General features: G+C 35.5%; 1 protein-coding gene across 1 annotated transcript; it reads right to left on the reverse strand.

The window, feature by feature from the left end:
- Positions 1–6,525: 6,525 nt before the first annotated feature.
- Positions 6,526–11,641, reverse strand: LOC18430847 (cysteine-rich receptor-like protein kinase 2). The gene is made up of 7 exons (XM_006840987.3): positions 10,891–11,641; positions 10,661–10,786; positions 10,434–10,570; positions 9,838–10,048; positions 8,326–8,560; positions 7,442–7,577; positions 6,526–7,169 (listed from the first exon to the last, which is right to left on the reverse strand). Exons 1-7 carry the CDS (start codon positions 11,636–11,638, stop codon positions 6,855–6,857), a joined length of 1,908 nt encoding a protein of 635 aa, XP_006841050.1. The 5' UTR covers positions 11,639–11,641; the 3' UTR covers positions 6,526–6,854.
- Between the last annotated feature and the right edge of the window lie 262 nt (positions 11,642–11,903).

Raw genomic sequence — 11,903 nt, forward strand, 5'->3', positions numbered from 1 at the left:
TGTACTAATTGTATAATTTTTAAATGTTTTTTTTTCATATATGGTCGTCTCTAGGTCGAGACAATCAATTGAAAGATTTCCCAACATCGGAATAATTTTTTATCAAGTCTTTGAGGTAGGCTTTACTCTTGTAGCATAACATTTATACCATGCATAATTTTTTTTCCATAACTAAATAGAAACCACTTATGTAATAATACTAATAATAATAGATTTTTTTTGCGTAGACATAATAATAATAAAAGATTATCTATCAAATTTATCTAGAGGTACATTTATGAGATAGAAAACTTTATGATGATTTGAAAATGTATTTTCATCTCTAATTATAAAATTTAAAATTTGAAAAATAATACAGGTTGAGTGGATCTTTTAACACTTCAATAACTTTAAAATAGAAGGTTTAAATAACTTTATACAAAATGCACTATATTTAAGACTTAAAATATCTTTTTGTCTTTGCATCCATATTCTCAAAGTTGAGACTATCAATCAAAGGGTTTTCCAATATTAGAACATAATGTTCTAAAGTATTTTAAGGTATACTTCAATTTTTATTTTTTTTGAGTAATTTAGTGGCAATAACAGGCTCTTATAGGGGGATATCAATGAAAATGAAAACCACAACATGGTGAGTAAGATGTGGGGGTGCTACCAATACGATCGCAATCTCTTTCCCAGATGTACCTCACTTCAATAGAACAAGGCCCACACCTTATATAAAGCTTTTCTATAATAATATCCACATTTTCTACTTTGCCAGCTTTGGGTCTTCCTCGGCAGCGGCACGGTGGGTGGGTAAGATTTCACTCTCTTCATCTCTAAACTTTCTTCCGCGCATGTTACATGCTTTTTCCTCATTTCTTCAGTACTTCTTGCCTGTGGGCTCTATAAACCACTGTACCCACCCATGTTCTCTCTCTACCCAATGTGTACCTCGAGACAAGTATATCACGCCACTTTTTAATCTTTTGTGGTACCCAATGCTGTATAAATAAGTGTACAAAATTATTGAATACAATAATAAATTACTTTATAATATATGAACAACCTAACATAACCCATATATATATGGGCAGTGATTTCATGTAACAGTTATATAGGAATATAATGCCACAATCTTTAAAAATCATGTTAGGGCCATTTGTGTGATCCAAATTTTAAAATGTATACTTTTTTCATTATAGTAAACAATCATAAAAAATAAAAATTTGAAAACACAACTTAGAAAATATTTTTTAGCCCAATTAAAATAGGTCGTCTATTTTGATAAGATGCTTAGATCTAGGTTTTAGAAAGATTTTTTCCTTTATCAATTTTTTAGATAGCTTTATTATCATTGGATGAACAATGATAAAAAAAAAAAAATTTGATTTTGAGTTTATAAAAGCTAAGATCTTGAAATTCACCAAATGAATTGTCTAGATTCGTTGTTGGAGGGGACTCATTTTGACCATATCAAAGGGATTGATTATTGAGATGAAGAGAGTGTGTCCAAAATTGTGGGTCATACAAATACCACAAATATGGTTTTTTAGAAATGTAGTTGCATTATACTATGATACAACTGTTGCATTAAATTATTGCTATATATATATTTATATATATAGAGACGAAGCTCTAAACAATCAAATTTGAGCCTACCTAAAAAATTTCACTAGAACATATTGTTTTGATGCCCAAATATCTTCAAATCGATCATCTCGACATCAAGATACATGGACATGAGAAAAAAAATGGATTTCAAGTTTTGAAAATAGTGCATTTTGTAACACGTCTTTGGACCGTCAATTTTCAAGATGTTCAAGTTTTCATAGATATGTCGATCTATACTATTTTTGAAGCTTTAAACTTTATAAATGAATATGAAAATATATTTTAAGGCTATTACAAATATTTTCAATATTAAAACCACATTTCTTGACACTAATTGAAGGTAGGCTATAATTTGATTGTTTAGGCCTAAGCTCTATACAAACCACACCCTATATATATGGAAAAAGCTGGGATTAGCCCACTAACGCATATGAACATATGAGTTCAAGGGCCCAGATTGAATCTGGGCAATCTGACGGTCATGACTTTATTTCGTGTTTAAATTTTAATTTTTTTTTTACAAATCCAAATAACTTGAAATTTTAGAGTAATGATCTTATAAGACCATCCTACACCTATGTGTAAAGGACCCCAAAAGATCACTATTAAATTTGGCACAGATCTCTAGAAAAGTCAAGTCTCACACCCTTGTGATAAATTTTCTAGAGATCGGTGTCAAATTTAATGGTGATCCTTTGAGGTCCTACACACATACGTGTGGGAGGGTCGCATAGGATCATTACTCTATATATACTTGAAAATATAAATTTATTTTATGCAAGAAAATATTTAAAAGATGTTTCTATTTCTTATTTTCCAAAATGATGCTTTTAAAACGTATTAGTAATACTAATAATATTTTGCTTAATATTGTTAATATTTTTTTGTAATTGTGTTAGTAGAAGTATTAGTATTTTTTTAGAATATTCGAATCTAAAGTCCTGCAAAGTATGGTATAAATTTTAGAATGTACAAATATTTACCTTTTATATATGGAAGTCTTAATCATTGTTGTCACTTAAATTTCAAAAAGGGTGATTGTGAAAGCGTCATTGAATAGACATAAAGTTCTAAAACAATTTCTCGAACTTCGTGACTCAACCCAAGCTATTCATTTTGAAATCTAATGAATGGAAATAATTGTGATCTTCATGTACAAAAAATAAATAGTCTTTTTATAAACAATCCTTTAATTATGTCCACATACATTTCGAAGTTATGACTAGAGCGGAGTGGTAGCACCCATGATGCAATATAATAATCACGCCATTGTTTTCATAAACCCTCAACTCTTCAAGAGGTTAGGAGACGTTTTCATAAAAAGTATTGACACTATGCTCAGAATTGCAATCATCCACCTCGCACAGTCATGTGTTGATAACCTGTCTAACCGTGTCGATATGCGACACTTAGCCCCTTTGAAGTGTCGAGGTGACACTCCCACAAATATTCCCTCAATCCCCTTTTCCCTTGTTTACTAGTTTCATAACCAATATCTTGGTCCAAACAAACCGTGGATGGAATTTTTGGCCAGGCATTTCAACAGAGTTTATAAAAAGTTTTTTTATTAATTGGGACAAGGCTAAGGCTCGGATGATAAGTAAGCTTTTACTGATTCATATATTTTGACCAAAACACTCACAATTTATGCTGAAATATACATTTAATGGACTCATCACAAAATGTTGTTGAATTTCTTCCGAATATCGATGGCGTCAAATCTGATCAAAGTTACAAAATGTGATGGGAATTTCACACCACATTTGTTGGGTCTCTAGTGATGCCAAAGACTTATAACATTCAACATCATTACTTGTTTGATCAACACTGAATTTTGTCCAAAGAATCCCACTAGAAATACTCCTTTTGATCTTGATTGAAATGCTTTGAACGGCCAGATTTGTTGACCCGACGGATTAAGGAAACGTTCACCAACTATTCATTATGTGCTAAATTTCTTCTAGATTAGTATATACCTAGGTCCGAAAGGTTCACCAACTCTCAATAGTCTTTCTATGGGAAACCGCACGCAGTTTTGGAATATGTTATTTTAATATTATAGAGATAGTGGTTTTTTCCAAGGTTTAAAAATACGGTTCAGTGACACGGATCGCCCATCTAGAGAATCGGTCTATCGGTGGTGAACTAGTGAACAATTTATTTTAAAAGAAATATTTTTGGGACAGGCTTAAAGAGTTTGAAACTTTGATCTCCCTTGTTTAATCACTTAAACAAAGGGCAAAAGACAAATTAATATAAAATTTTGAATACTAGAAATCAGTAACGGGATGTCTACAAAAAGTCTTTTTTATTTTTGCATATGGAGGTCACAATCATTCCTACTTACAAATTGGATAGCATGGGGTGAGTCACGAAATTTGAGAATATTTTTTTTGGAACTGTGTCTGTTCAATGACACTCTTATAACCACCCATTTTGAAATTTAAAAAACAAAAAATTTCGTTCTCTTTTGGTTGAGTCCGTGGCCCAAATGGAAATGTTGTTGAAATTTGGGGGTTGAAACCCAACTTTTCCATAGAGAAAATTTCTATGGTTCCCTATAGTTCAATTATGCCTGGAACTCATTATATGGTTGGTTACAAGCGTGGACCTCAAGGTGTACCACGTTTTTGCATATTCATCTTCCTGGTAGAAAACCATACTGAAAATTTATTGGAAGGCCCATGGGTATCACATGTTTACATTTCCTAATCAAAACACTGAGTGCTCCCTATGGCGCAAAGTATAGCGTGCTTAATTAGCGCATTAGATGGTGGCTTTGGGGACCATGCTATATCTGGTACTCTGTTCCTGTGAATCTAAAACATTTTATCATGAATCATTCACTAGATGTGTGTTGTAATGTATTTTCCATTCGCATTATTTCAAAAAACCATTTTTCCAAGGGTCTAACTCTTTTAGATCAACCTTACTAGAATCTTTTTTCATTGAGATGTGCATGGGCCCTCTCCCTCGCCTTTCGGCATTGATCTTCTTCCTAATAACACTGACCTAGCGATCAAATATAGTGGATTTAATAACTTTCATGGTAGAGAAAATCAGAGAAGTCTTAGCAGAATGATGGAATAGGATTGATATAGCCGACCCTAAATAGTTGGATAAAACTCGGATGGTGATGATTGATAGAGAAAGAATATCCTTGTAATTAACTTAGGAAAATGTCTTCTATTACAATTTGTAATAAATTCTTGAAGATTAGATACATGTCATTTTCATGCTTTTCCAAATAGAGGCCAGGTTCTCTTTCTACCACCCCTATTGATATGAGAATGATAGGCCCACCCCTTCCCCCTATCGTGCTGTTTAGGAGCAGTGAAGGCAATGTCGGTTACGAGCAAAGCCTATGGTAGCAAGGACAAAGCCCTCAATAACGAGATCTTTGACAAGAATTGGCTACCTGCCATAGTCGCGAGTGCTTTGATCGTCAACTGGAGTTCTCACTTTACACCTTACTGATGTCCCTCCTTGACATCCTAACAAGAAGGCCAAAAAAAAAAAAAAAGGACCCCACTCTTGTCTTCTTACCCTACTAAAAAGAGAGAACTAAATCATTTATGGCCTTAAAATGTGGAGAGCTTGTACCTCTCTAGAGTCCAAATTTTGTCAAAAACAAAGGCAGAAAGCAGCATTCATATACTCAGTGAAAGAATCATTGGTGGTCTGCAAGTGAACTTGTGGCTTTATTAGGAGAGTGGCGGACTGTATATAAGATAGGTGTCATTCCACTTAGAGCTGGCCTACGCATTCATACATATTGCGGCTTCTTGTATTCACACTTATAATTCTCTGCTTAAAATCCTCTTGGTTTGACCTTTTGTGAGACCTTTAGTGGTGGATACTACTCCTTGGGTCCCTGGCTAGCCCTGGCCCTGTTAGTGCTTGGGCTGGACCAAAAATAAATGAATAAGAAAAAGAAGAAGAAAAAAGAAAAAACGAGGCTCGGCCAGGCTGAACCAGTAGGGTTAAGAATTTTTCGGATCGGGTCTGGGTCCGAATCCACCCAGATCCAGATTTGGATCCAAAAAGTATAAAGATCAATTCCAATTTTGTATATTATGAAGTTAAAATATAATTATAAAAGTTAAAACAATTATATAAATAAATTAATAAATATATAAGTGGTGACATATATTATATATTATTTTAAAAACCTTGGTGGGGTCCACCTATTCCCAAATCTGACCAGAATTTACTATTCGGATCTAGAGTTTGGATCCAGATCTGAATTTCAAATCCAAATCGTAGATCCATACACAAATCCAGATAGGATCTGAATTTTGGGTTTGGGATCTAGACTGGATAAATTCTCAACCCTATGAACCTGGCCTGCAGTGGCCCTAGCTCTGCCCTGGGGCCCTACCTTTTTAGGGCCAGGCCAGGCCCATTGCCAGCTTTATTCGTTCCATATCAACCATTGTATCAGGAGCAACGTTTTCACCTTCTTAGGAGATTAAAGCTATGAAGATATATGCTCGAATATCTTAACAAGCAATAAGTGCTTCACAAAACATTGATGCCAAAAGAAAGTATTAAAAAGGAACTTGACTAATGTATGAATTATAGTTTCATGTATAAATACATGAATTATAGGAAAAATGATCCAATTGCACCTAAGAGTTGACCTATCTGCCTTTTGATGTAATTTCAAACAGTTCATCGTTATTTTGATCAAATTTCAAATAACCTAACAAATGACTCATAATTGTGGATTTGAAATCACACTTACTGTGAAATTTTAAGTACCTTAACTTTTGGTACAAGTTGATAAATTTCTCTAAATTATATTGTTGCTAATTTTATGTGCAAATCCTTAAATAAGAGAGAGATTCTGAACTTTTCTTTTGTGTGCCCCAAAAGATTTTTGGTGCAACACGAACCAACTAAGGCTATACCTTGAAAAGACATGGATACCATATCAATAGGCTTATCCTAAAAGGTTTCCTTAATTTGTTTGAAAGGTACATTCAGATTATGCGTCAGTTTCCTCCATGGCAGGCCTTTTGACAAAAGAAAGACCTTCAATTACCTAAACAAACAAAATGAACGTGAAATTATCAACAAATGAGTGGGTTATGTAAGGTTGCAACCCTGCATGACTACATGTTCTTTGAGTATATCACATGGTTAAAAAAAAGGGGAGGGGGGATCAATCATCCATCCTCCAAGGGATCAATCAAAGGGTGCTTAATGTCTTTGGGGACGTGACGAAAAGCAGAGAAGACACAAGGGGATTACAGTCATCTTGGCTCCAAGTCATTGTATGATTGAGAATAGGAAACTGATAGTTTCAATGGAACTTCAGGGGACTCAGATGTGCTACAGCTACCCGCACCTAATTCATCCATGAACGGAGGTTTAGTAGGTGAGGGGAGTTGTACAGTCTGCTTACTCAGGTAGTCAACGACTTCGGCCATGCAAGGCCGCAACGACGGGGACTCTTGCGTGCAAAGGAGACCTATATGGATAACCCTTGTTACTTCTGCCAGATCCATGATTGACATTGATGGATCAACTATTCGCATGATTGCATCCGACATGAAAAGCTTCCACGACTGTAACAGTGAAAATTGAAAGGAGTTTGAGAAACCATGAGTATGTCGAACAATGGTAACATGAGAGAACCAATAACAAATAAAACATACGATAAGCAAAGAAAAGGGGAAACATAAAAACAAGCAAAAATGAAGATCACTTAGGCCTTTTTTTCACTTGATTTGCAGGGTTACCTTTCTTATTTCTATCTTGTTGAGGGAAGAGTTGGTGCCAATGATTCAAAAGGGAACCAAGAAAAATGAACAGGAAAGAAAAGAAGATTAGGACATACAGTTGGGACAAGGGTGTCAACAGATCTGTTGTTTTGTTTGCCACTGATTATCTCCAAAACAAGCACTCCAAAACTATACACATCTGCCTTCTCTGTTAATTGTCCATGAGCAACATACTCAGGTGCCATGTATCCCCTAATGAAACAATCCACACCAATTTATAATTATCATTCTGGTGATATTATAACTAAATAAGCAGCCTTTCAATGAAAAGAATGAAAGCATAAATGAATTTCTCAAAGTTAAGATTATAAATTATTATGGCTCTTAAAATTTACTTTCTTATTATGGTATCTACGTTTCTTTCACTACTTTCCATTTTTTCATAATTGTTATTATTGCAAGTTTCTTGTTAAATAAATTATTTTCTAGAGAAATAAATCCTTAATCACTTTTATTTTAATTACTTCTTTTTCCTTTTCTTTTTTGCCTTTTTGCACTTTCTTTGTTAATCAATTTCATTTTTTTGGTTTTTGAATTATTTCCTTTTCTTTTTTAAGAATCTTTGTTTTCTTTTCCATTTCCACTCAAGTTCATTTTTCTTTGGATGAAAAATTTGTTTTTATTTTTTTAACCTTCTTGTCATATTTGTTTTTCTATTTCTTACAGGTATTTTCTCAATTTTCGTCATTGGTCTGAGCTATTAATTATTTGGGTATGAAATTTATTTTCTTGAGTTTTGTTTCGTATTTCAATTTTTTTCAAACTTTTTGGTTCATTACTTCCTCCCTGTTGACTGCTAAATTTTCATTAAGTGTATATTAATGCCATTGTGTAGATGGTACAGAATCTTGCCTTTGAATATTGGCAGGACTGCATAAAAATTATATCTAAAAAGGAAATTGGATGAGTCCATAAAATTGAGATAGGTCAAATTGCTTACAGAGTGCCGGCAATTGCAGTGCTTATATGGGTCTTGTCGCCAGAGAAGAACCTCGCAAGGCCGAAATCTGCAATCTTGGGTCTGAGCCTAACATCAAGTAAGATGTTGCTGGCTTTTATATCTCTGTGAATTATTCTCACCTCACATTCTGTATGCAGATATTTTAGGCCTTCTGCAGTCCCCACAATTATCTCCAACCTCTTCTTCCAATCAATTTCTTTCTTTCTAATTGAATCTATGATTGAGAGGAAAAGAGAGAGATTAAAGCAAAGATTTACAGTATTTTGACCGTGAGCGATGCAGCCACAATGCAAAATGTAGTTATAAAAGTAATACTCAATGTCAGAATTGTATACCTAATTGACTACTCTAATTATATAGCAAGATAGGGATACATTTTCACCTAAAACAGAATTTGCACTCACTTACAATTTAACTATTGATTAATTGAATGAAGGATTTTGATTTACAACTAGTGATATAGCAGTGATGTCTCCAAAATAAAATCCTTTCGGTTCTTTTAATGTAAAAAATTTAATATTTGGACAGTATTCACCAAGTTATTGGAAATCATTTTGCATTATGTAGAGCTGCACATGGTATTCAAACTATTTTGCATTATATTTTGGTAAATATCAAACTATTATAAGGAACATAAAGCTGATTGTAAAGCGATATTCTGCATTATAAGATGGTAGAATGCTTTTCTACTAAAGAATAAAATAATTAACACACGAAGATTTTTTTATGTATAAACTGCAGATTTGATCCAACCCTTTGCAAAGAAAGGAATACAATAGAAGCAATGTACTAACAACAACAACAGCAACTACTTAAAACAAAAGCATATGAGTGACAAGAATTATTGTGCTAGAGCAGTTCTGACATAGAATAATTGGGACTTAAAAAATTTAGTTCTGACAAAGAATAATTGGGACTTAAAAAATTTCATAACATTAAGCTCATGATAATTTTAGACCTATATTGATTTATTTCCAAAATAAGGAAAAGAAAAAAGTGAGTTTTTCCATCTTCTTAGCAATACTTTCTAAATCACATTCAGAAAAAAATGAGTACAAAACTTAAACATCATATGAATAACTCCCATACATCAAGATGAATTCATTGACATTTGAGTATCTTTCAAAGGAAAATACAAGGAATTTTACTGACTTCCATATAGGAAACTACACTTAGAAGCACAAGTAATAGAAGACACTAATTCTATATCAAAACAACAGGAAATACCTATCAAAAACAATTATTTTGATCAAGCTCACTATGTAATATCTAAAGTAGAGATTACTGAAAATATGCTTAAAAGGAAAATTCGAGTTTTTTCCCTTATGATTTTTGCTAGATTTGTTAACTGCTATACAAATACTCCATGTAATGCAGTTTTTCTGAATGATATCTCAGAATCACAAATGTAGCAACCTTAGAGACACAATTACTAATTCTGAAAAAACATTGGCACTCTAATGTGAAACATTGAGGGATTATTTCACACACCGAAAAGGAAGCGATCGAGGCTCTTGTTGGGGAGGTACTCATAGACAAGGAGGCTGTCAGTGCCAGAGAGGCAACAACCTAGAAATCTCACGAGATTTTTGTGCTGCGCTCGACTGATTACATTCATTTCATTGTAAATATCGGAACCCCTGTTCTTTGGGTTCATGAAGAGCCTCTTCACTGCAATCTCTCTTCCATCTAGTAAGGTTCCCTGATGGAAGTATAGAACAATATTAGACTAATAAGTAAAATTGCATAAGGAGAGACAAAACAGATCAGGTAATGAACAGAGGAATCATAGGATCCCTCCATGTCTCGAAATGGAGGAAGCTTCTTCTGTCAAATTTGAGTATCACACACCACTACTTATGCCAAATTTGGTTTCCCTCTTCACAATTTTAACGAATTATGGTTCGAATGTGGCATTTTGGCTTGGAGAACACCAAAATGGTGGTATTCAGGGATCAACAGTCATGGATTTTCTCTTCTGCAATTATATTGGATATGGGAAGCATGTCCTCACACCTATAGGTGTTATTGCCTTTTTAATGAACTCAGAATGCAGGTTTTGAAATCAGAGGTTTGTGTGAGATTACCTTATAGACTTCACCAAATCCTCCTTGACCCAGCTTATTAGATTCTCTGAAAGAGCCGGTTGCTTTTTGAAGGGTTGAATATTTGAAATTCAAGCTTCTTTTAAAGAGTGAAGCATCCATTTCATCATGTTGCATTCCTGCAATTTATGATATAGTTGTTTATATATACAGACTACTAAGAATGGAGAAACATTTGTTTCGGGTCGTAGATTGAGGGTCATTGTTACCTGTGTTCTTGATTGCAGTCCTTCTCTCCTGTATGGATTTAGCAAGGATCACTCCGACGATGATTGCCACCGCAAGCACAAATATACCAGCTGCCAGAGTTCCAAACGATTGCACCATCTCACCCACTAAAATCAAACAAACATAAAAACGGTTAATGGCAGTTGGTATAAGGCTCGGATAATGATGATGATAGATTTGGTGCGAGTAAAGGAGAAGGAGGAGGGCTCACTGTTATTGATCTCGATGGGCATGTCATGGCCCTCATTCAAAAAATTCTGGTCGGAATATCGGAGGAAGCAGCCTGCATTCATGGCCCTCCCCTCAGTGGTCGGTAAGCACGAGAACACCGCAGCGGCTGCCTTCTTCAGGCATGCTGAGCATGACTCCTCATCGAGGATCCGCCAGCAGTTGGCCAGCCCATAAACCCTATCCCCTCCCTCTCCTGTGGACGACGCCCTCCCGTACCCGCCATTCCCCGGTGCCCACTCCACCAAATTGCTCACCAAACCCCTCGCCACCGCCTCATATCCATCTCTCGTCGTGCTCCCGCAAACCTTCATGTCAATGTTGGACACAGCCTCAGAGAAAAAGCTGTAATTTTCCGATCTAAGGAAGCACCCGTCGAGATAAACTCGACCACCAGTAGAAGGGAAGCAGCCTGATTGGATGGCCTTCAGCTGGGCGAAGCAGGTGGCGCAGTCTTGCATGGAGAGATCCCCCATGCACTGGGAGAGGGTGTAGAATTTGTCATCAGTGGTGCCGGCCGCCGCGAGACCGAACCCGGTGGTGGTGAGCTGCGCGGTGAGGGCTCTCGTGGCCTGCACGAAGTTGGCCAGGTACGTGGTCATGTTGTGGGCGCGGCTCTTGGTGCAGTAGACGGCCACCACATTTGTGCGGGGGTTCGAGAGGGCCACCCCAATGTGGACCATGATCACGACCAGGAGAAGGAAGCGGCCATGGCTCAGATCATCAGCCATGGTAGAGAGAGAGAGAGGCTGGCATTTCCATTGCCATTGGGAAATGGCTACATTATGGAAGAGATGGTGGGTCCTGGGCTGGATCAGTTTTGCTTTCCATTTTTGGGTTTTTTTTTTTTTTTTTTCAATTTTTATTTATTTATTATTATTATCCCTTTCAATGTTTTTTTTGGTTTATTCTTTTTCTTATTTATCTTTTTTTTGAAAAAAATTATATAAGGTTGTAACCTTATACTGTTGAAGTAACCTGTACCTCCAAACTCCT

The sequence above is a fragment of the Amborella trichopoda genome, chromosome 3 (assembly GCF_054954075.1).
Source record: "Amborella trichopoda isolate Santa Cruz 75 chromosome 3, AtrichopodaSantaCruz75HAP2 v2.0, whole genome shotgun sequence".
NCBI classification, from domain to species: domain Eukaryota; kingdom Viridiplantae; phylum Streptophyta; class Magnoliopsida; order Amborellales; family Amborellaceae; genus Amborella; species Amborella trichopoda.

Excerpts from the sequence above, each read along its gene's own strand:
- LOC18430847 (XM_006840987.3), bottom strand. The coding sequence starts at position 11,638 with ATGGCTGATGATCTGAGCCATGGCCGCTTCCTTCTCCTGGTCGTGATC. Across the intron at positions 8,561-9,837 it reads CCTCGATCGCTTCCTTTTCG|ATTCAATTAGAAAGAAAGAA; the intron begins GTGTGTGAAATA and ends TCTCAATCATAG. Across the intron at positions 7,170-7,441 it reads TTGACACCCTTGTCCCAACT|TCGTGGAAGCTTTTCATGTC; the intron begins GTATGTCCTAAT and ends TCACTGTTACAG.